The 22,588-nt window shown below is 43.2% G+C and overlaps 6 protein-coding genes across 12 annotated transcripts in view; 3 read left to right on the top strand and 3 right to left on the bottom strand.

The window, feature by feature from the left end:
* The first annotated feature begins 30 nt into the window (after positions 1-30).
* SDR (short-chain dehydrogenase/reductase) lies at positions 31-1,398 on the top strand. The gene is made up of 4 exons (NM_001172750.1): positions 31-272; positions 354-618; positions 689-858; positions 990-1,398. Exons 1-4 carry the CDS (start codon positions 141-143, stop codon positions 1,164-1,166), a joined length of 744 nt encoding a protein of 247 aa, NP_001166221.1. The 5' UTR covers positions 31-140; the 3' UTR covers positions 1,167-1,398.
* Positions 1,289-3,083, bottom strand: LOC100121837 (farnesol dehydrogenase). Of its 3 annotated transcripts, none has more exons than XM_001605397.6 (5): positions 2,877-3,083; positions 2,123-2,329; positions 1,804-2,054; positions 1,537-1,683; positions 1,289-1,459 (listed from the first exon to the last, which is right to left on the bottom strand). In XM_001605397.6, exons 1-5 carry the CDS (start codon positions 2,962-2,964, stop codon positions 1,418-1,420), a joined length of 735 nt encoding a protein of 244 aa, XP_001605447.2. In that variant the 5' UTR covers positions 2,965-3,083; the 3' UTR covers positions 1,289-1,417. The 3 variants fall into 3 exon arrangements, with proteins under 3 accessions (XP_001605447.2, XP_008216555.1, XP_008216554.1); XM_008218333.4 differs by having other exon boundaries at positions 1,537-1,714; positions 2,877-3,040; XM_008218332.4 differs by having other exon boundaries at positions 1,537-2,054; positions 2,877-3,041.
* Positions 3,084-3,803: 720 nt separating this feature from the next.
* On the top strand, positions 3,804-5,634 carry LOC100118637 (proteasome subunit alpha type-1). Its single transcript, XM_001607325.6, has 5 exons — positions 3,804-4,078; positions 4,416-4,666; positions 4,736-4,895; positions 4,980-5,189; positions 5,294-5,634. The coding sequence occupies exons 1-5, from the start codon at positions 4,076-4,078 to the stop codon at positions 5,525-5,527; spliced, it is 858 nt and encodes a 285-aa protein (XP_001607375.1). The 5' UTR covers positions 3,804-4,075; the 3' UTR covers positions 5,528-5,634.
* Positions 5,609-8,130, bottom strand: LOC100121854 (lipoyl synthase, mitochondrial). Of its 2 annotated transcripts, none has more exons than XM_001605413.6 (7): positions 7,994-8,130; positions 7,545-7,617; positions 7,161-7,478; positions 6,925-7,081; positions 6,792-6,849; positions 6,565-6,720; positions 5,609-6,326 (listed from the first exon to the last, which is right to left on the bottom strand). In XM_001605413.6, exons 1-7 carry the CDS (start codon positions 7,999-8,001, stop codon positions 5,960-5,962), a joined length of 1,137 nt encoding a protein of 378 aa, XP_001605463.2. In that variant the 5' UTR covers positions 8,002-8,130; the 3' UTR covers positions 5,609-5,959. The 2 variants fall into 2 exon arrangements, with proteins under 2 accessions (XP_001605463.2, XP_003424380.1); XM_003424332.5 differs by having other exon boundaries at positions 7,545-7,640; positions 7,994-8,084.
* Positions 8,131-8,318: 188 nt separating this feature from the next.
* The window catches only part of LOC107980949, a 19,706-nt gene continuing 5,436 nt past the window's right edge, over positions 8,319-22,588 (bottom strand). For both annotated transcript variants that reach the window (XM_031927658.2, XM_016984516.3), the window contains exons 2-9: positions 11,111-11,440; positions 10,758-10,911; positions 10,589-10,678; positions 10,220-10,273; positions 9,732-9,993; positions 9,341-9,526; positions 8,699-8,955; positions 8,319-8,555 (exon numbers count right to left, since the gene is read on the bottom strand). In XM_031927658.2, coding sequence (XP_031783518.1) covers positions 8,402-8,555; positions 8,699-8,955; positions 9,341-9,526; positions 9,732-9,993; positions 10,220-10,273; positions 10,589-10,678; positions 10,758-10,911; positions 11,111-11,435 — 1,482 coding nt within the window. In that variant the 5' untranslated portion in view covers positions 11,436-11,440 and the 3' untranslated portion in view covers positions 8,319-8,401. The remainder of the gene's footprint in view (positions 8,556-8,698; positions 8,956-9,340; positions 9,527-9,731; positions 9,994-10,219; positions 10,274-10,588; positions 10,679-10,757; positions 10,912-11,110; positions 11,441-22,588) is intronic.
* LOC100678518 (tip elongation aberrant protein 1) overlaps positions 22,267-22,588 on the top strand; it is a 24,121-nt gene continuing 23,799 nt past the window's right edge. For 2 of the 3 annotated variants that reach the window (XM_016984529.3, XM_016984527.3), the window contains exon 1: positions 22,268-22,578. The gene's annotated coding sequence lies outside the window, so the exon portion shown is untranslated. Of the gene's footprint in view, positions 22,579-22,588 lie in introns of all 3 variants that reach the window. The other variant, XM_016984528.3, reaches the window with a different exon arrangement.

The following is a 22,588-nucleotide window of genomic DNA, read 5'->3' as shown; positions in this document are numbered from 1 at the left end:
GCACAGGATCATCGCGTATAAAAGGTGCGCCGAGATCGTTCGAAAGCACAGTTCGCCTCAGCAGCTTCGCCTTCGAAGTTTCTCGCTTATTCTCGAGCAAAATTATTCACGAACTTCAAGTTCTCTCAATCTCAGGAGCCATGGACCGTTGGATCAACAAAGTCGCCCTCGTCACCGGAGCGAGCGGTGGAATCGGCAGAGCCGTCGCCGAGCTCCTCGTTCACCACGGAATGAAAGTCGTCGGAATCGTTCGTCGCGTCGATAAAATGAAGGCAAACTATATTTTGAAGTGTCACGATAACTAATTTTAGTTCGTAATGTTACAGTATGGAATAATTTTGAAAAAATTTCAGGTTCTCGCCGACGAGTGGAAGAACAAGTCGGGAAAGCTTATCCCGATACAATGTGACCTCAGCAACGAGATGGAAATAATTCGAACGATGGAGTGGATCGAGAAGAACCTCGGCGTCGTTGAGATTCTGGTAAATTGCGCCGCGGTCAACTTGCCAGCGTTGATCGTCGAGGGAGGCGTCGAGGATTGGAGAAAGACTATGGACGTCAACGTTCTTGGAGTGGTCATTCTGACCCAAGAAATGCTAAAACAATTGAAGAAGAAGGGTAACTTTAAACGTTTCCCTGGTTGTACTACGAGTAAATCACGCGTCTATTATTATATTGTCATTTTTAGGTCTGGACACTGGAATCATCGTAAACATCAACGACATCTGCGCTTGGCACTCGATGGATTGTAACCGTCCTGTTTCTTCCTCGTACCTAACAGCCAAAACTGCTCTGCGCAATATGACCGACAACCTTCGCGTAGAACTGGCGCGGATGCACTCGAATATCAAAGTTATCGTATGTTTTTCTCAACAGATCTGTTTATATATATATATATATATATATATATATACACATACACACACATATATATAGAGAGAGAAATCGAATTACCGATTTTAAATTCGTACACGTTTCATTGATTACAGAGCATCGTCGCTGAACTGGTCCATATTGCGATGACGGAGAGAACTATCAGGGAGAAGCCTCGCTTAGCTCTGCAACCCAAGGACGTAGCGGATGCTGTTCTGATGGTCATTCAAACTCCCGATACAGTTCTGATCCGCGATCTCGTCATTACTCCTTTTCGCGATATTATCGAGTAAATTATGATAATACTGACGAATTAATGCGATTAAAATTATGAAATATATTTTTTGAATTTTTGTGAAACAATTCTTGACATCGCTCAAATGAATGATTTATTTATTACAAAATTATATGCGGCTGTCATTTATATGATTTAAATATATTAAAAACCTTCATTTAACACGTTAATATACAAATATATAATCAATTACAAATTAAAAAAAGAATATAGTTTCAGAATAGTATAACATCCTCATATTTCATATTTTCACCAAGATTCGCCCAGCGGTCGAAGAACGATGTCTTGCACCTAAAAAAGTGAAATGAATTTCATATTCCACCAGCTAAAATCGACGCGATTCAAAATCCAGAGCAGCATGTACGCACCGACACATGCGACGGCATGGACAGAACAAAGGTCACCGCTTCGGCAACGTCACTCGGCAATAGAGCTGGCATTGCCGTAAGTACCTCGGGTGTGAACGCCGAGTAATTTGCCATGAGTTCGGTTGCTACCAGTCCTGGGCTGATGGTCTGAAAGCGCGACGAGTGTGTCACTAAACTTCTATAATAATAACAATTGATACACCAAAACATCGAATGTATACATATACACATATATATATATATATATATATATTTCATTATCCATACCGTCACGCGAATTTTCGTCCCGGCGAGCTCGTGACGCAGCGTCTGAGCGAGCGCGTTGACTGCTCGCTTCGTGGCGGGATAAACGTTGAAGCCGGGCACTGCCGGCACGCGCTCCCCGGCCAAACTGCTGATGTGAATAATTACCGATTCCCCGTCGCACTCGCGCATAGAGCGCACAGCCTCGCGCGTACACACGCACAGGCCCAGCACGTTCACGTCCAGCACGTTCCGCCAATCCGCCAGGCTTCCATCTGCGAATTGCGATCAATGATTGCAATGATGCATTTTATCGGCAAAAATCGTTAATTTAAAATTCAACCGGAGAGGGTCGTTTCTTTGGTGACGCCGGCGTTGTTGACGAGTACGTCGACGGAGCCGAGATTCTCCTTGATCCAAGCGAAGGCGGTGACGACGTTCTCTTCGTTCGTCACGTCGCATTCGACGGCGTGAAGCTTGGCTTCGGGTCGGTCGTCGATCAATTCCTTGACTTTTTCCACTCTTCTCGCCAGGCCAACCACGATCAGCCCTGCGTCAATTAAGGCAACGATGCAAAACGAAGGCAAATTCAGCGGTTAATTGATTAATTATTACTACGTCGTCGTGCGCGTCCTTCACTGCGATTCATAATTACGCGGGCCTGTATGCATTATATACATATTGTTAGGTTCGTCTTTTCATAGTCGAAATAATTACGCGACTAAGTGCTAATAATTGGTGTAGCAGCGTTTTTATGAGTTTATACACGATTTGCGCGTACCGGGTTCAAGTATAGTAACGGTCGGGCCAGCTCAGACGTGCATTTATTCATTCTTTTAAAAATTTTGATGAAATTTCAACTCGCAGTTTTACTATATGTTTCGTAAAAAGTTTTTCGATACAGATTCCTCAAATTTAATTTCCTAAAAATGCTGGTTAATATAATAATAAAGCTATAGAGTGGTGGCAATATAACTGGCAATATAATACGCACGTAAAAACTACATAAAAAGATAATAACAGTTCACACCTCTCTTCCGATGAAAATTGGTATCATACTTATATTATAGATGGTCAAAAGAAGTTTCCGCACATACCGTTGTCCAGCAGCTTGTTGACAATGGCAGCCCCGATGCCGACGCTCGCCCCGGTGACGACCGCGACCTTCCCAGCCCAGCGCTCCATATTATTATTACCTATTCCTCCTCGACTGCACTCTGCAGTCTATCTACCGTGCGACAGTGTCGCACGCTCCAGCGCCGTCCGGCTTTTATATATCCAGACTATATAGAGCTAGAACCGGACTATACTGCAGTGTATAGCCGCGCGGTGACGAGAAAAAAAAATATATTAAAAAGGAGCCGCCCCGCGTGCACCGAAAGACGAGAACTTCGCGGTAAACCAATATGCATACATATTAGCGCACTCACACGTGTAGTGGACTTTTGCGATTCTATTATATATAGCTATAGGCGTTGTGATTGTGCGATAAGTAATTCTTCGGCATTGCGCGCGCGGCGTTATTGGCCTCGTTTGCAATACGCTCGCGCGAGATATGCATATGCGAAGACTTGGATTACCCGCCGAGGCTTCATTGGCGGTGTAATTTTTCTGTTTTGAGCGACAAACTTTATTATACTCTCGAATCTGCATACAATATTGTTTCAGAAGGGCTCTGCGATGTTCCTACATTTATGCAACGACGTTCTCTGATGCAGCGCTGTTATCCATCAGCAGATAATTTAATTATGGATTATGATTGTATATTCAAGTTGGCTGTTCTTTTCCGAGCTACAATCGCATCGCGTGTATAACAAACATCTAATCAATTTTTGTAACAAACGCATTTTTTTCACATAAAATTGTAATATAGCATCATGTGCATTTTTTTACTGTAATTATTACATTTTTGAGTAGGAAATGCAAAAACAAAAATATTTTACTTATAATTTTTTATTTATGAGCCTCGTTAAAATAAAACGCAAAGTATATGTGAAAATAAAGAAATCAACAATGTCCACTCGACGAAGAAGCGAATTCAAAAATCCGCTCGATGGCAGCGCTCTCGTTACACTTCAACCAATCGCGTTCGTCGATATGCAAGTGCCAAACAAAACTGGCAAAAAGAGAGCTATTAAGAATCTCCGTAAGGTTGTGAACCTTGCAAAGATTCATTTTTGATATATCACGCCGATCCGTGAGTTGACAGTTTATAACCAAACGAACAACAATTGATGCTTCGAAGTTGAAGCGGTATTACAAGTGGTACTGTTAAAAACAGGTTTACTTTACAAAAATGGTAAGAGCAGCTATTTACATAGTATATGTGTGAAACTAACCTCAAAAAATCTATCCTTGTTCCTTCGTTTTTATCCGGATTTCGCGCTGGTAATTTTCAAAGATCATATTTATTGTTACCTGTATACGCAGAATTTTGTATTTGTAGCTTTTCCAGTGTCGAAACGCTTGTTGGTATCGCGGAAATTCACTCGAGATGCGCACCTTATTATTGTCGCGTCATCGTACTTGTAGACGCCGGTCTTATATACATTCTCTAGCTATAGGTCACCTGGACTAATATTTTTAAAAATCCATGACCCGCGAGATATTAATCTTATTATTTTTCTTTCCACTAGTTCCGAAATCAGTATGACAGCGATGTCACAGTTTGGAGTCCGCAGGGACGTCTGCACCAAGTGGAGTACGCGATGGAGGCTGTCAAGTTGGGTTCAGCAACAGTAGGTCTTAAGAACAAAACACACGCTGTTATTGTAGCTTTGAAAAGGGCAACATCAGAGTTGTCGTCCCATCAGAAAAAAATATTCCCTATCGACAAACATGTTGGAATCGCCATGTCTGGTCTCACGGCTGATGCCAGGATGCTAAGGTTTGCCAAACGAATTACTTAAGATTACTTTGTTTACCCACAGACTTACCTTCAATTTTTCTGATTCAGCCGGTACATGAGAACGGAATGCTTGAACTACAAGTACTCTCATGACAACACTTTGCCAGTCAGTCGCCTTATTACAACTTTGGGAAATAAAATGCAGACCTGTACTCAGCGTTATGATAGAAGGCCTTATGGTGTTGGTCTTTTGGTTGCTGGCTATGATGTAAGTATCTGCATTAAGTTTAGTATTCTAGAATACTAGCAGAATACAATGTGTCGTTTCAATTCTAATTTTTACTTTTTACAGGACCAAGGACCACACATTTATCAGACTTGCCCATCTGCCAATTATTTTGATTGTAAGGCTATGGCAATTGGTGCCAGGTCGCAAAGTGCGCGGACGTACTTAGAAAAGCATCTTAGTGAATTTCTAGGCTCTGACCTGGATGAACTCATCAAGCATGGTTTGAGAGCATTACGTGATACACTGCCAAATGAAGCAGATCTATCTATAAAGGTATGTGAATAAAGATATTAGTCTTGTTTTGAAAACTGACAACTTCAAGCTCAAAATTAATTTAATAAAACTGTTCATCCAATATTTTTTGACTTGGGTTACAGAACGTTTCAATCGGCGTTGTGGGTAGAGGTACCGAGTTTTCAATTTTGGATGAGACGGCAACTCAGGGATACCTGTCTCAAATCGAAGGTGACGATAAACGAGGCAGACCGACTGAGGGTGAAATTGTATCTGATGACCAACCACCACAAGATCCTCCATCGGACCCTGGTCACAGAGATCCTGTAGTTGCAGTTGGTAGAGAACAGAGAACGTCCGCCATGGATACAGAATAATTAAAGTAACTCTCCCGCTATTTTGCAATTTCGGTTTTTCATTATTATTATAAAAGAATAAAGATTAATATGCTGTCACTGTTTCTTAATATAACAAAAAATATTTATTTGTTCAATTAACTTTTACATTACCAGTTAGTATAGAATTTTACCTTTACAACATTCTATTTACAAAGGGGATATAATTTTAGATTGCTAAGAACTTTTCACACAAAAGATCATAGTACATAATTATAATCTTTTTTTCTTAACAAAAGCGCACGCACGGCTCTATGAAATAAATATTTTCTTAATTTTTATATCAGCAAGTATTTTACAATGTTTACACAGATAGAAACGTGATTTTTCTTAGTTTCAGATCATTTAAAAAAATATAGTATACTTTGTGAAAAAATCGTGTTCATTTTACAAAGGATGTATAAATCATACTTTCTACGTACTCTCTTTCACGTTCTTTTCACCCCGTTTCTCTTTTAATATGTTCGTTAGGAAATATTCGCCAGCCTTGTAAGAAGATCGTACCAAAGGTCCACTAGCAGTATACAGAAAACCAAGTTCTTGACCAACTTTTTCCCAATATTTGAATTTTTCAGGTGTCACATATTCAATCACTTTTAAATGTCTTTTTGTCGGCTGCATGTATTGTCCCAATGTAAGAGCTTCTACACCAGCAGCTCTGAGATCTTTCATGGTTTGCATCACTTCATCATCTGTTTCTCCAAGACCCAACATTATTGACGATTTCGTTATCAAATCTGGATTGACCTTCTTTGCTCCCCCCAGCATTGATAGTGACTGCCTAATAAATACAGTGAAAAATGTTTTGAAATCGGTGCTACTAAGAGTAGGTCCTATACTTGATGTTGTTTAAAGTTCATTTTGTATTATTCTATTTACTCTGATATTAAATAATTATTTGACTCTGTATACAAATTTCATTGACATTTTTGAAATGAGTTTAATTACTCATAATATTCAAATTATTCTACAGATCTTACAAGTGCATTTTTTATTAATAAATTAAAAAGTTAACTTACTTGTATCTTGCGCGTCTATCGCGGACGAATGGCGTCAATCTCTCAACAGTTTCTATGTTGTGTGCATAAACGTCCAAACCAGACTCAACTACTGTTTTTACACTATCCAAGTTTCCTTGAAAATCAGGTACCAAGCATTCAACTAGAATATTACTCCTGTAAAAAAAGTGTGTATTTTTTAAATTGCTATTTAAAGAATAAAAAGATACAATGCCTCAAGTATCTACCTGTTCTTGAGCTCTCTTACAGTAGCTGCAATGTGACTTGCACCACCATCTGCTACATCTGGATTGATAATGAAGTTGAAATATCACTCTTTAAGATTATGATAGTAAAACCTATTTGAAAGTTTTGGCTTACCATCACGATCTACAGATGTCAATACAACATAATCTAATCCCCATTCTGTTATTGCTGTTGCTGTATTCTTTGGTTCTTCTGGATCAAGAGGTGGTGGAGCTCTTGCTGTTTTTACTGAGCAAAACCTACAGCCTCTTGTGCATGTGTCTCCCATTAACTATAATTTATTAATTTTATTCAGTCTGGTATAATTGTAGATCATATTTTAAACTACTTTATATATTTTCTATAAGTACCATTATTGTTGCCGTAGCTGTTCCATGAGCTCCACCTCCCCAACATTCTCCAATATTTGGACAACGAGCCTCTTCACACACTGTGCTCAATCGTAGGTCGCGAAGTTGGGATTTGATACGACTATAATTTTTACCCATTGGTATTTGGGTCTTGAGCCAAGGTGGTAATCTTAATCGTGACTTATCTCCTTTGGCCAATTTAAGTATCCCATCGTACTCAGTTGCAGTGGCATCACCAGATATAAAATTTTCTAACTGTGGACCATTTTCCAATTTTTGAGAAAACTCTTCCTTTACTGATTTGGCACAGCATGAACTCTGAAAAATAGTACATTAATTGTGTGTTTGAAAAATTTCATTCGTTACAGATTTTAATTTACTCACAGCTGTGTGAAAATTGAGTCCTGATGGGCACTTCAAACCAGTCACTCTAGCAGTACGTAACATTTTGACAGCTCTGATAATTCAAATGTAAGAAAACTATAAATGCAGTAAACGTTATTTAAGACATATACGTAACTAATATTATATATAGATGGTTTCAAGGGCAACATAAAATTATTGTGTAATGTTGCACATTCGAAGACAAGGAATTTATCACTTGTCTTTCAGAGCGAAAAAGCATACAATTTTTGTTTATGTTAAGTTTGTTTTTCACACAAAAAACAGTGATTTTTGAAAAAAGTTTACAAAATCTATTTGATTATTTTTCATTGCCAATACACCATAAAATCAGTAGTTTTCTATTTGATGCAAAAAAGGAATAATTTAAACAACGCGAAAATCTTTATTCACGACTGAAATGTGAAATCGCGTGACTATTTGTTACGTACATTTGCATCTAGGTCCGCACTCCGCAGCAGCAGACTTTTTACTAATACGGACAGGGACAGCAGAAGAACACTGTGAAATCGTCGAACCTAACCTAAAATGATAATAATCTCAGTTGCCGAGTTCGAAATCTCGTCGCGAGATGGCACGTGGTGTAGGCTGTCGAATTGAATTTTGAAATATCGAATGCTGCTATTATAGATGGGTTATACACATTTTTATTCGTAAAATGAGCATTTCAAGCTCTCGTTTTTATATATTACACATATCGTTTGTTCGAAAGTAGATTGTAATAACAAAATGTTCTTACGTCATACGAGTTATAATTACATAGACTATTCTTAGGATAAACCTGTATAAGAATATCAATAAAAAAACAATAATTTTATTTAACATAGAATAAGACTAAATCAGTTGGTCTTCTTGCTCGACGAATCGTGTACATTTAGACAAGAAAACTTGTCGCACGAAGCGTTTTTGTCGGATCCAGTGGCGACAGCGGACTGAATGAGGGACTTGAGCTCGTCGGAAAGGTAATCGGCCACCAGTATGTTACTGTGAATTCTGAAAAGTAATCAAACAAATTATACTGACAACTAGGATAACGATAGGATAAGGAAGTCATTCACGCGGCGCAATCAGCTCCTTTGTCTTATATACACAATACAACATGCTCGCATTGATATACATCTCCAAAACGCACTTACAGGCTATCGAACCAGTGCTCGAGTCCATGCAAGTCGGTCTCCGTCGCAGCATCGTCGGTTTCAGTCTCCGATGAGTGCTGTTGCTGCAGTCGGACTCGGCTCTTCTCCAGCTCGTCGAGATAATCGCGGTGCACGTGACAGGCCAGTCTCGCAACGCATTGCGGACTGATTACGAGCTCCTGACTCGTCGTCTGGTTGCTATTGCTGCTGATGTTCGATGCTGCCTTTTCACGTCGTTCCAGCTGACTTTGCGCTACCTATAAACGTGCGATTGATTTTTCATTAACTTTTGAAACGCAAAGCAGAAATGCGCGTGTACAACACCTTTTCCAAAATTAATTATAAAGCTCTGTTCTATACGTATACAACACGCGCGGACTCGATGTTAAAAATAATTAGTTTACGTTTACCACGCTGGAGAGTCCGCGCAAACGAGGCCTTTCATCCGCGTAATTGAGTCGATGTAACTTTGTAAAACTGCACTATACAGAAGAGTAACGGCCATTCGTATGAATTTTTTTCTTTTTCTGCACGTACTGTGCCGTATTGAATGTATTGCCGTAGCGAAAGAGAAAAGTTGGAAGAAGACCGCTCCTGATTGGAAGTATACAGCGCGTAGTATGAGGGAGAATCTGCACAAACCTCATTTGATTTGGGCTGTATGTAGCCCTGTAGCAGCGCGGTGAGGGCGTAATTGTCAGACTGGAGTTCGGCGGAGCGCTTTCTTCTGCCGGATATAACGCTGATTGGCAAGAGGACGGGGTTCGAGGCGAGGGCTGCGGCTGCGCCAATCAACGCGACTCCTGCCAGTGCCTTCAGCGCCACTGCCTGTCAACAGCCGGTGAGACATAATTATATTAGAGGCATTGATTGTAAATTTTCCCGCGCTAAGGTAGCCACTGGATACAACGAGCTCATCGCCCAAGCCGAAAAATGAAACAAATCATCCGCCCTCTCAGCCGCTGCCTATATACATCGATAAATAAAGAACTTGGACCGATAACATATACAGGACATGAGCCATAGATCTGACCTTCTGCGTCTGCAGATTGGACGGCGGTCCACCGCTGCCAGGTCCGCCCTCGGCGAAGGGGTAGTCGGTGTCGGTGTCCTGGTTGCTGCTCGGCCCGATGCCGTAAGTGCCGCCGGGTCTAGGCCTGTCGCCGTACGGAGGATAGCCGTAATTCGAGCTCTGGAAGTTACTCGGCCGAGTGTTGCTGCTGCTGGCTCCGTACCGGTCGCCATCGACCGCCGACGCGCCGTAGTTCGAGCTGGGCCTCGACGCTGTGCTGTATCTATGTATGCGGAGGATGTCGGAGGCTTTTTTATTTTATCTCTACTACGGCGACTTTTTGATCTCGACTTGATTAACGTCAGGGCGAGGCCGGATTTGTGCTGATTAATTTTACTGCGATTACTGCGAAGCTTTACGTGCGAGCGAGTGTCGGTATTGATTTATTTTTGATGGGGAATAATCGCGATAGGATTAAAATGAGTAATGGGATTAAATTAATGTCGTACCGGTCGCCCTCGGAAGCGTAGCCTGAATTCGATGGTCTCTGCGCCGAGCTGTACCTAATTGGAGGAAATGTCTTAGTATATATAACAAAGAGCGATAAATTAAGGAGTAAACAAGCTTAAAATTGTACGAGGACGAAGCGGAGAGAAAAGTTGGGTATGTAATAATTAGACTGATTAACAGGAGTGAATTATAACTTTCTCTGCTTATTAGTAGCTGTGAACTTTTCTGTTTCTCTTTTTTTTTTTCAACAAAAACGGAAATTAGTTTACTCGTTCCCCAAGAAGAAACCTCCCAAATCACTTCCGCGTTATAAAAAAGAACGATCTCAATAAAGTCAGATGGGAAGGAAGTATCAAAGGTCAAATTACCTGTCATAAGGGTAACGATTGCGCTGATCGTAGTAGTCCTTGTCCTTGTTGAACCCGATATAGCTCGAGCTTCTCCACCCGTGACCATACCTATGTACGTAAGTGAGTATCAGAATAAAACAACAGTCGAGATAAATCCGAATACAATCGGAGACAGCCGGTGCCGTACCTGTCGTCCGACGGTCTGTTTCCGTGGAAACGTGGCGCGGGTCCAGCGTTGAGGTCCTGCGACTCGGAGCTTGGACTCGACTGATGCTGCGACTTGTCCTTCCCATCCGCGAAGCCATTAGGACCCTGCGATTTGCCCCCGCAACAGCTTGTATCTGCGGACGAGGAGACGCGAAGGGTATGTTAAATTCGTTTTAACGCCGGGGACGTGTACGCTCGAGAGTGTTGCCGATTTTTCGTAATTCTATTGTTGTAAAAAGTAACAGCGCGAGGCAGTTTAGAAAGTCGAAAGAAAGTGAGCGGCTAACGACCCGCTCAGAGATTCACAAGATACATACACAAATCAAAACCTACCTTGCGTGGGTCCAACGGTCCTCGTCTTCTTGGGCACGGCTCTGTCGGTGACGTTATCGTCCACCTCCTCGGTGACCCTCGGAGGCTGGGAATTACCTCTGTAAATCTCTCCGAGCGGCAGCTTCTTATTCCAAGGTGCAAAATCCGTAGCCCTGGGGGGCGTTAGTCGATCGTCGATGATCCTCCTGGCGATTTTGTCAGCCGTACCTCCGGTCAGAAGCTCGGAATTATTCAACGTCGTCGTCGTCGACTCTGCTGTCGTCGTGCTACTCGTCGTTGTCGTCTCCTCTGCTCCCCATACACCGACTGTTACCATCAACAGCATCAACGCTAGAATACTCGACATCTTCATTTTTATTTATTTATACTACGCGATTTTAGATTAAAAACGAGGTGTCCCTCGCGATCTCGCGAAAGAGATCAGTCGAAGCGGTCGGCTCGTGAATTATTCGAAACGTGTATACGCGTGTACAGAAGTGTGCGACGAGTGTCGCGTCGACGGCCGCTTTCGCGCTTTTTATATATAGTGCGCGACATCCTCGCGATGCTTCGACGCGCGCCTCGTTACGCGCCTGCACGCACGAGAGCTCACATTTTTTTTTCACCAAATTGGTATAGGATGTTTCGACAGGTGTTCTTTTTTATGGGTTTCTGCGCGGAGTATATAGGCGAGTGTTTTGGAATTGGGTGAGTTACACATTATTTTTTAGTGTTTGTAACGCGCGTGTGACTCATATGTGCGAGTTGAGTTGTTTACTTTAGAATAGGTAATTATTGAGGTCACTTTTTTGTGTTCAGAGTGTAGGAATGAGATCGTGGCTATTAATCGTATATTTATATGGGATAAATTGAGTCACTTCTTTTTATAAATTCTTATTTCCTTTTGATATACAAGAGACATCATTTATTTAGGACTTATGAAAAGCTAATTTATAACTAATAATGATTTTAGATAAAGAAATCGAACTCTTTATGTGATAAAAAAAATTTAATACAGACGACATTTTACTCCGTTTTAGAGGTTAAGTGCACATATTTTTTATTAGGCCAATTAATTATTATGCATAGAAGTACCCATCAATCGTTTTCAAAAGCAATTTAAATTCATCAAATATTAGTTTTCTCATACAAAAATTTGCAACAGAAACTGTTTGTTAATTCAATAATTATTTGCAAATTAAAATGAGGAAAATGTGATTCTCTATAAGACTCCATGTAAAAATGGAAAAAATACTTTTATTAATATCTCGTCTTAAAGGTATCCAAATGACTCAAAATTTTGCATAAGCTTTTTATTGTTTGTTATTTCTAAATCAGATGAACCTCCTTAATTGGTTGCGGTCCAGCGTTATACAATAGCTAACGGAACTTTACGGAGTGAATAATCACTCCCGACACTTCGAAGCGGCTATAAACAGCCAACAGGATTCATCGTTTCGCGTATAACTAATGGCTGTTATCGAGAGACTGAACCGCTGCTGCTGCCTCCGCCGAATTTCCATGTCTCCCTATCACTGTGTATGCTTCGACGCGGTTCTATCTCATTTAGCTCGATCGATATCCGACGTCTCCTGCTCTGCTCTGTGCAAGTTTCTTTCCATACCAATAATCTAATAAGAGACGATGCATATATAGTATCACTTTCGTGGGATAATAGGTATATCCGAGGACGAGAAGGAAATTTCATCGTGATAAAAACAAAAGTTTATATGCGCAGCTCTCTATAATTAAATAGTGAAAAGCTTGTGCGCGCTCACTTTCAAGATGCGGAAACGCCGGTGTTCCTGTATACGATTCTTATTTTCACTCGACTTTCGCTTGTATACGCATTATAATATACAAAATCATTTTCTTTTACCTACAGACGCGTTGTTGCTGTTGAGTGTTGTGCAAACGTTACTTCGACCAGCGCTATTATACTTTTATTGAGATGAGAGAGGTGTTATAGTGGTGAATAGAGTGTGAGTCAATTAAAGTCTATTGATTAGCGGACAAAAGGGAATAATAACTCTTTTTTCTTTCATATCGTTTGGTATGCATGAGGCGATTATCAAAATATAATACATTGACACAGATTTTCTCGTACACATTATTGCACAAGCGACGTGAAATTATTTGTATATCGCGTATTCTAGCACACCTGCGCATACTATTCTGCAAATTTTAAAATAAAAATGATACAGATAAACGTGCCAATGTTCTAATATTAGTTTATGGTTTTAACATTTTTATACTTGATTCGACAATTAAATAGAGGAAAATAAGAAAAAAAATTCGTGCACTTACAAATAGCTGACACATAACACTCGAAAAAGTGTAGAAAAGAAAAAATCGAGAGTGAATCGTGACTCGCACGAGCATTGATACGAAGATAACGATCGCACACCTCTGCCACACACGATGGCCCGGTTGCACAAAACTGACGCTGGACAATTTGTTCCGCTCGGACTTTACTGTTGCCTCGATTATCTCTCTCTCTTTCTTTCTTTCTCTCTTTCGTCGCGTCACCTCCTCGCGCTCACGTAATTATACGCGCGCAGCAGTCAAGGCGATTTCTTCCTTCTTATATGCGTTTCGTCACATTGTTCCTTGCGTATTTGAGGAATAAAAAGGGTTCCAATCTCATTGTGTCGCTTAAGGTGCAGAGGATCGTGAATGAGAAATTTTCGAGAGATAAAGACAGCCGAGGGTCACTGGCTGGGTGATAATAAATGCTCGCGACTACAAACGTCGAGGAGACCGGCGGATACGTGAGGCAAGTGGGGAGACGGATGCATTATAGCGAAGAAAGGAGGTAAGATGAATTTTGTGCATTTTGCACTGCAGTTTGCTAGGATTCCTTTTTATTTGTAACAAAGATTAAGACTTTCTTCGCGGATTTTTATTTTGGTCACATTCTCATTGTCCATGCCGCAACTGGTAATAGGGATTGCAAGGAAAAGAACTAACATTGCACGAGCAGCATGCTTTGGACTGAAGAAAGACAGAAAAATCACTTCATAAGTGACCATAAAAAGCGCGTACGTCTTGGAGTTGACTTATCGGGCAATTATAGGTAGGCTAGAACTTCGGGCAGATGCTGCAAAGGGACGAAGCATCGGCCCAAACAAAAGGCTGATATTCGCGTGATTTTTGGGGTTCACTTATCGGGCGTTCTGGATACTTTGTTACGTTTTTTCGTTAATCTCACCTACATAGGCTTGAAGAAGACGGAAGAACACGCAATTATAGGTAGGCTAAAACTTCGGGCAGTTGCTGCAAAGGGAAGAAGCATCGGCCCGTACCAGAGGCTGTAAATCGCGTGATTTTTGGGGTTCACTTATCGGGCGTTCTGGATACCTTGGCACGTTTTTTCGTTAATTTCACCTACATAGGCTTAAAGAAGACGGAAAAACACGCAATTATAGGTAGGCTAAAACTTCGGGCAGTTGCTGCAAAGGGACGAAGCATTGGCCCGAACAAAAGGCTGATAATCGCGTGATTTTTGGGGTTCACTTATCGGGCGTTCTGGATACCTTGGCACGTTTTTTCGTTAATCTCACCTACATAGGCCTAAAGAAGACGGAAGAGCACGCAATTATAGGTAGGATAGAACTTCGAGCAGTTGCTGCAAAGGGACGAAGCATCGGCCCAAACAAAAGGCTGTAAATCGCGTGATTTTTGGGGTTCACTTATCGGGCGTTCTGGATACCTTGGCACGTTTTTTCGTTAATTTCACCTACATAGGCTTAAAGAAGACGGAAAAACACGCAATTATAGGTAGGCTAAAACTTCGGGCCGTTGCTGCAAAGGGACGAAGCATCGGCCCGAACAAAAGGCTGATAATCGCGTGATTTTTGGGGTTCACTTATCGGGCGTTCTGGATACCTTGGCACGTTTTTTCGTTAATCTCACCTACATAGGCTTGAAGAAGACGGAAGAACACGCAATTATAGGTAGGCTAAAACTTCGGGCAGTTGCTGCAAAGGGAAGAAGCATCGGCCCGTACCAGAGGCTGTAAATCGCGTGATTTTTGGGGTTCACTTATCGGGCGTTCTGGATACCTTGGCACGTTTTTTCGTTAATTTCACCTACATAGGCTTAAAGAAGACGGAAAAACACGCAATTATAGGTAGGCTAAAACTTCGGGCCGTTGCTGCAAAGGGACGAAGCATCGGCCCGAACAAAAGGCTGATAATCGCGTGATTTTTGGGGTTCACTTATCGGGCGTTCTGGATACCTTGGCACGTTTTTTCGTTAATCTCACCTACATAGGCTTGAAGAAGACGGAAGAACACGCAATTATAGGTAGGCTAAAACTTCGGGCAGTTGCTGCAAAGGGAAGAAGCATCGGCCCGTACCAGAGGCTGTAAATCGCGTGATTTTTGGGGTTCACTTATCGGGCGTTCTGGATACCTTGGCACGTTTTTTCGTTAATCTCACCTACATAGGCCTAAAGAAGACGGAAGAGCACGCAATTATAGGTAGGATAGAACTTTGAGCAGTTGCTGCAAAGGGACGAAGCATCGGCATGAACCGGAGGCTTTAAATTACGCGTTTCTTGGGGTTCACTTAACGCGCGTTCTCAGTACGTTTACACGTTTTCTCGTTAATCTAGCCTTTATATAGGCTCAAAGAGAATCTTATCTGCGAGAATGAAGTAATTTAATTCCCTTTTTTGCAATAATAATTTGCTTCAACACGGAACAAACAATATATGAGGGAATAGAAAGCTACTTTAGTCCCGCATTTCGGGGAATATAGTTGCTATTATAGTTGAGCCGTGAAAAAAAATATTATTAGGTTTTACATGCAAGGATTCGTCTATTGTTTATCGAATTTCGGAAAAACAATGGACACAAACAGCAGAAAATTTTCATATTATAAACGGTCTCATCTATTTTTGTGTAAAACATTAATTTCGAGTCTAAAAATCGTTCGAAAAACTTGAGCGGCAATTTTTCTTCGACGGTTATGCCCATGTATACATAATATCAAAACACACACCGGCCTTTTACGCAGCTGAGAAAAAAAAATCGATACTCCACGCGGTAGTACGCCCGATTCAATATAACATCGCAATACAAATATCGAAGAGCTCGATTCCTCGCACGCACGGGGTGAAAATCGCTGCGTCGCTACACATCCGCGCGCACGGAAATTGGAAAAATTCCAGGTGTGTGAGCGTGGGAGGAAAAAAATACGGTGCTATGCACGAATCATCCCGTGACACGACGATCGACGAGATACGCCGCGAGCTTTTAAGCTCGGGGTGTGTTAATATACGCTCGAGCTAGCTCAAAGCTCACGCTTCATTCCGGGAGCTGTTCACGTGACAAAGACATCGCGAGCTTCTGTGTCCGTGAGTGTGAACGCTTCCCTGCCGGCGCTTTTTCCGACGGAGTGAATACGATCTCTTTGAAGTCGGGTGAACTTGCCGGATGGCAACTAAAAGAGAGTATAGTGAAATTGGGTACGGTTTTTTTCAAAATTTTCAGTAACGATACCTGACGATCTGCTTTGACATTATGAGCAGAGAGTTTTGAGGTGCTCACAGGTCGTTGCGCCTATGCGTGATTAATTGCATTTTCATCGGCATGACGGAGACGCTTTTAAAAATGCGCAACTCATTGTTCAGACAAACTGCAGCCGCAGAGCCACCTCCGGAGGTGTAAAGTAACCCCTTTATTCCTAATATTCTTTCACTTACGGTTTGCGTTACCTCGCGTGGCTCAGTGTATACACTTCAGCGGCTATCGTATTTCAGCCCCTCGTGCAGAGATAACAACTTTTCTGTGCTCCGCGTCCGTAGGACTTATATATTCAATTACGGATTCCAGCCCGAAAGTTAAATCTCAAAGCCGGACTTTTTGAAACTACAGCGTTAAAGAAACGACTACGTTGTGTATTCATCGTTGAAAATACAACAATAATACATATAAGGGCGGGTGTGCCTGGCCTATTTTTGGGAGAGAATATGCGTGCAGTCGTATGCGAGAACTTTTATATTTCCCTCGATGCTTTGCTATAGTGGTTCGCTTAAAGTTTCATTTGGACAGGCCGCATAAAATATTTCGGCCGTTTTTCCTCATCAGGAAGGAAACGCATCGGTCACGAACTTCTCGTCCTACATCCTCTCAATGTTTAACGTACGTGTAACTTTCGTAGACAAATTTATGGCGCGCTTTATTCTCCTCCGAGATTGAGGTCTCGTAAATTTTTCAAATCAATTCCTATTCAAATACGTTTCATCAATTTCTGAAAACTGCCTGCACATAAACGTAACAATTCAGTTTATACGCCCAATGTAAATGTAACGTTCAGATTAAAAGTTTGCAGTAACCATAAAAAATTCGATCAGCTCTCGTTCTCGCAATACAAATACAACGTGTCAAGTGTCGCTGGAAATTGGCTATCCGCTCACCGCACATTCCCTTGTCTAACGACATAATCCGTTCCATAAACAGGAAGATAAAACTTTCGCAGATCGTACACAGGCCACAACGCCCGTACTGTATTGCTATACGTAACGCCCATGCGAAAGCATAAAAATAGTTTATTCATCCAGCGGCGCGCGCTCGCTTGACATCAGCAATTTTCTCCCCCTCGTTCTCTCTCAGACAAATCGCAAGAGCAGGAGACAAGACAGTCGGCGGAAAAAGACGATCTGCTCTGTGTAGGAAAGCATCCGAGATCCCGTACCTGGAATCTCAATTCATTCCAACGCGTCCCCCTATACATATCTCGATCATCATCGATCCGGCACTTGAGAAGAGGAAGTCGTGTCTCAAGAGGAAGTCGTGGCGGGTGTGGAAACAGCTTATACATATACCTAACCCTCCTAACGTATACGCGAAACTGCGCGTTATCAAGCGCACAGCCATTATACACAGACACTATAGCTCAAGCTCGTAAAGCCATGCACGCGGCAATTTGTTCCGCTCGGACCGCTCATAATCGGCGCGTCGCCCTTTTGTGCCTCGAAATGGGATCTCGAGCATCTCTCGCTCGCAATTGCCGAGCGCTCGCGCAATTCCGCGATTGCGAGAGTAGAGTCAAAAAAAGAGGCTCACGCGCTGTTGTACACATCAGCGAGAGACGAGTTTTATGTAAAAGGGAGTCAGTAGGGGAGGCTCTCTGGAGTGGCCGAGAGAAAGAGAAAAAGCCGGAAGGGAAGAATGGAACGACGTAGACGACGGCTACTGCACACAGGCTTTTCTCGACGAAAAGCCGGAAGAAGAATGAGGAAGCAGTAGGCGTTGCGGTGCTGCTTTTCGGGCAACTGCTGAATTATTATTTACATTGTGTATTATGTACTGCAGTTTATGCATGATGTGATGCTTTTTTTTATTCGCTCGTAGACGTTGCTACATGAGCTGAGCTGGACGCGCGCGAGGTCGATGCACCGCTGCAGAGTTGAAAATATTGCGCAGTTCAAATCGCTGCGCATAGGGCTTCGCGGCGGAAAGGGAATCCGTAATAATATAGACGCACATATCTGCGTTGCTTTTATTAGTGTGCTATTGTTTTATTCTGTAGCCTACGATATTTTTTATGCAAGTGTAACCGGCGAGAATTTTTTTTAGGAGGTAAGAGTACAAGCAGGCGTACGAGCAGCTTTGGGATATTAAGTTAATACGCCGGAGACGCAGTTCTTGCTAAGCTGTAAGATTATTTACAGAGCCTCAAGGGATCGTAGTAATTACTGCATATTTCTGATGGGGGAAACGGAAAAAGAATTATAAAAAGCCATGTCAGACGAATTATCAACGTTATTCGGATAGACACATATAGGCATTTATGCGAAAGATTTTGATGAATCAAAAACTTCTGCTCAGCTTTCTGATGGATCATTAAACAATTTTCCACCAATACATGGACGCCATCTTGCTATTCGATTACAAGGTGCAGTTATAGTACGAGCGACTCAAGCTAGACTCAACGAAAGGCACTTTTGGCATAGGTGGACTACCGCGCTATATATATACACTGACCGCGCAGATTTCAGTTGAGGGAAACGGTACGCCACCTATGTTCGCTGGCCAGAGACTCGGAGAGGTTTATAGGCGGCGAGGAAAGAGCCAGGCCAAAACTGTTCAGTTTCGTAGTGTACCGCAGACCCCAACGCCAACGCACTGATCAAAGTTAAATTCAAAAGTTTCAAATAAAATATTTAATATAAATAGCGAAAAGACAGCAATTCAGACAGCGAATATCAATCAATCATTTGAATTAAAATCCTTTCAATAACTATCTATCGAAATCAAAGCCGCGCTCGTTAAATTAAAGAAGCCCCGCAGAGCAGCGTATCGAATACCCGCGCAATAATACATTTTTCTCGGAAAAGGTAATAAATTTCGCTTCGGAATTTAAAAGCCACGCAGCCGTATAGTCACGCGAAAACAAAGGGAAAACCAGTCAATCAGTACAGATCGAAGCCCGTCATGCCCATATAACGCGTTCGCTCAATGAGCGATAAATAAAAGCTCGCGCGCAGCGTTACAGGCTCGATTTACCTCTCCGATACATCGATATAGGTAATCTCGTCCTGCCGCTGGATATATCTCACGGCACATTTGGCCCAACTATAACAACATCATAGCCGAATTTACCGGCTCATCAGTTGCGGCCTTACACACACCCCCCGGACGAACGAAAAACCAGAGCCAAAAAAAGGACGAACAGAGAGAGAGAGAGAGAGAGAGAGAGAGAGAGAGAGAGAGAGAGAGAGAGAGAGAGAGAAAGCAAAGAAAAGAGCAAGACACAGCGGGCGAAAAGAAGAGAAACGACTGTACCAAGGGGGTGGCTCTCTTATATAGAGTATACACACGGTGAATATATATGTATACGAGATAGAGAGAGAGGAGGCCGCAATCAATACGCACATCAGTACGCGCCCGCGCTCTCGGTCCAGCGCAGCAGCAGCGCAGCTCTCTCTCTCTCTCTCGCTCTCTCTCTTTCTCTCTCTCTCTCTCTATTTCACCCCTCGCGTCGGCCTGGCAACGGCGCCGGGTATACACCTCGCGCATGCGTTCCACCCACGACCTCTTCTTGGTATACCTATATGTATATACGCGCGGCTGCTCTGTATGTGCAGTGTCTCGATGATGGAGCGAATTCGTCCTCGCTGATTCGAGTGAGAGAGAGAGAGAGAGAGAGAGACGCGACGAAGGGGGAGATATATCCGATCGAGGGCTTCTCTCTCTCTCTCTCTCTCTCTCTCTCTCTCTCTCTCTCTCTGTATATAGTTACGGGGGATGAGGGCGGTTGGAAAATTTCGGGAGGGAGCTGTCTCTCTCTTGGCTTCATATTGCCGTGGATTTTTAACGCGACGAGACGAGAGGGCCCTCGTATGCGCGCATTCGCATAAAGTGACGCTTTCGCCGCGGCAGTTTGGCCCAGTTTCTTTATGGCTTTTGTTGCCCCGCTGCATCCAGCTCTTCCTTCATTTTTTTTAATAATCTCTCAGCGACTCTCGCCGTTTTCATCGCGCGGCGAGCCATATCTCGGAGCTTTATCGTTTGCATCGCCCCCGAAACGACGTCGCGTTATGCATAGGTATATATGCAACGCGATTATGTATCCTCTCTCCCGACTATACATCACTCTCGTAGACGCGTAATCAACGCGTCGCAGTCGATTAAAGGCGAGTCGAGCCTCGATCAATCCCGAAGCTCCGTGTATTTACCCAGCCGAGACGCCCCTTGGATTACATGTATCATATACACGTGTTATCTGTCAAGCAGTGAAGGAGTCAGTTTGAAGGTCTAATTTCAAATCAGCTTTTCCACCGGCCGGCTGTGTGCGCGTACGTCTTAAAAATAAATCCGCCGGCGGAGCTTTTCACTCCGCGCTATGTGGTCCGGCGGGGACGACGTTAAAATAGAAAATCCTCGGACGGCTCTGCAAACAGCCCAAATGCGGAGCCCAGGAAAAAAGCTCTGCCCTATAGGATTTCCAAGTCTATATACTGTATACACAGGTGCATACAGACCGCATCGAGCGTTACGATCGCGACGCTTGATTAGAGAAGTCTATAGTTGCTATACATACAGTCCACAGCTCCGTATTGCACGTCAAGTGCGCGTATTGCGTCGACGCATCTTTTCATCAGTATAGCTATATACAGCGCGAAACAAGGCCTGTACAAAGAGCGCGGCCGGATTAAATAATAGGCGCGGGAGGGATGATTTGCATCAGTATGCGTGGCGCGCTCAGCCGAACGAAAAAGCTCTCGGCCCGCAGATGCTCCGCGACGAGGCACACATGTAGCGCAATTCGCATCGGGGGCTGCACGTGTACGCGACTCGAATTATTATGTAGCCAGTGTGTCTGTGTATGAAAATGTGTTGCAGTGCAACGTAGCCGCATGTGTGCGCGCGCGCATACAGAGTCGGAACGGAATATATACATATAGCTGTGCTCCCCTACTCTACGTATATATATGTATACAGAAAGCAGAGCCGCGCACGTGCGAGGGTGCGCTTGGCTGGTCTACAGGGAGCTTCTGTCTCTCTCTCTCCGTCGGCTTTGATCGTCCGAGTTTGATGGGCTTGTGAATTTTTGAAAATTTCAAGTGACACGACGCGATACGAATTGTTGATTGTTGCATAATTGTTATAATAATCTGCCAGCATGTTGTGTATTTCGAAAGCGGATCTCGATGCGATACTCTCCCGCGGTCGAGAGTCGGAGCATAACGAGGGGGGAGAAATTCAATAATGCCGCTAATGAAACGGCGATATATTTCGCCTGAATTTTTGATTACAGGCCCCGGGGGCGGCTCGAGCTTTTAATCAAGCGCCCACCAGTCAGCTCCCGAAAAAGTAATAACGCGCGTTCGGCGTTTATATTGCATATTTTCTAGAACCGCCTCGAAACCAAACGTATGTAGGCAACACGTGAATAAACAAAACAAAAAAAAAAGAAATCCAGTAAAAACTCGAACCGAATAAAAGCCCTCCATATAATCCCTCCTCACCGAGCTTTTCCGCGAAAAGCTCCGTATAGAGAGTCAGCCGAAGCTTTCGGCGCGCGCAGACGTACAGTCGCGTCGCTTCTCTCTGTATAGTGGCGTTTAGGGGGGGCTTCCTCGGCGCAGCTTTACGCGCCTGCGCCGAGGCCCCGAAGCAACGGCGGAGCAGATACACCCCCCTGCAGCAGCAGCGTCTCTCCGTATACGCTCTGTTGACCCGGAGAGTCTGCACTATAGCATCGGCGGCGGTGGCGGCAGTCGCAGCCGAGGAGGAGACCGAGCCGAGCCTGTGTATATGTGTGTCTCTGTCTGCGGGCCGAAGAGAAGAGAGAGAAAAAAAGAAGAAACGCGACGCGCGAGTGCCAGTGTGAGAAAGAGCGCGTCCAGTAGAGAGACACACACTCGCGGGGGTGCAATGTCCGCGAGTTAACCTGTGCTGTAGAGCAGCGAGTATGTGCAGTATTCGGAGACAGTAGGCGATTTACCGAGGACTCGAGGCTTCTTCGCATCAGACGTAAGTGATG

Source organism: Nasonia vitripennis, chromosome 3, assembly GCF_009193385.2.
Source record: "Nasonia vitripennis strain AsymCx chromosome 3, Nvit_psr_1.1, whole genome shotgun sequence".
Taxonomy (NCBI): Eukaryota; Metazoa; Arthropoda; class Insecta; order Hymenoptera; family Pteromalidae; genus Nasonia; species Nasonia vitripennis.
Note: the sequence above shows the minus strand (reverse complement) of the source record. Positions and strands in the feature narration are given on the sequence as shown.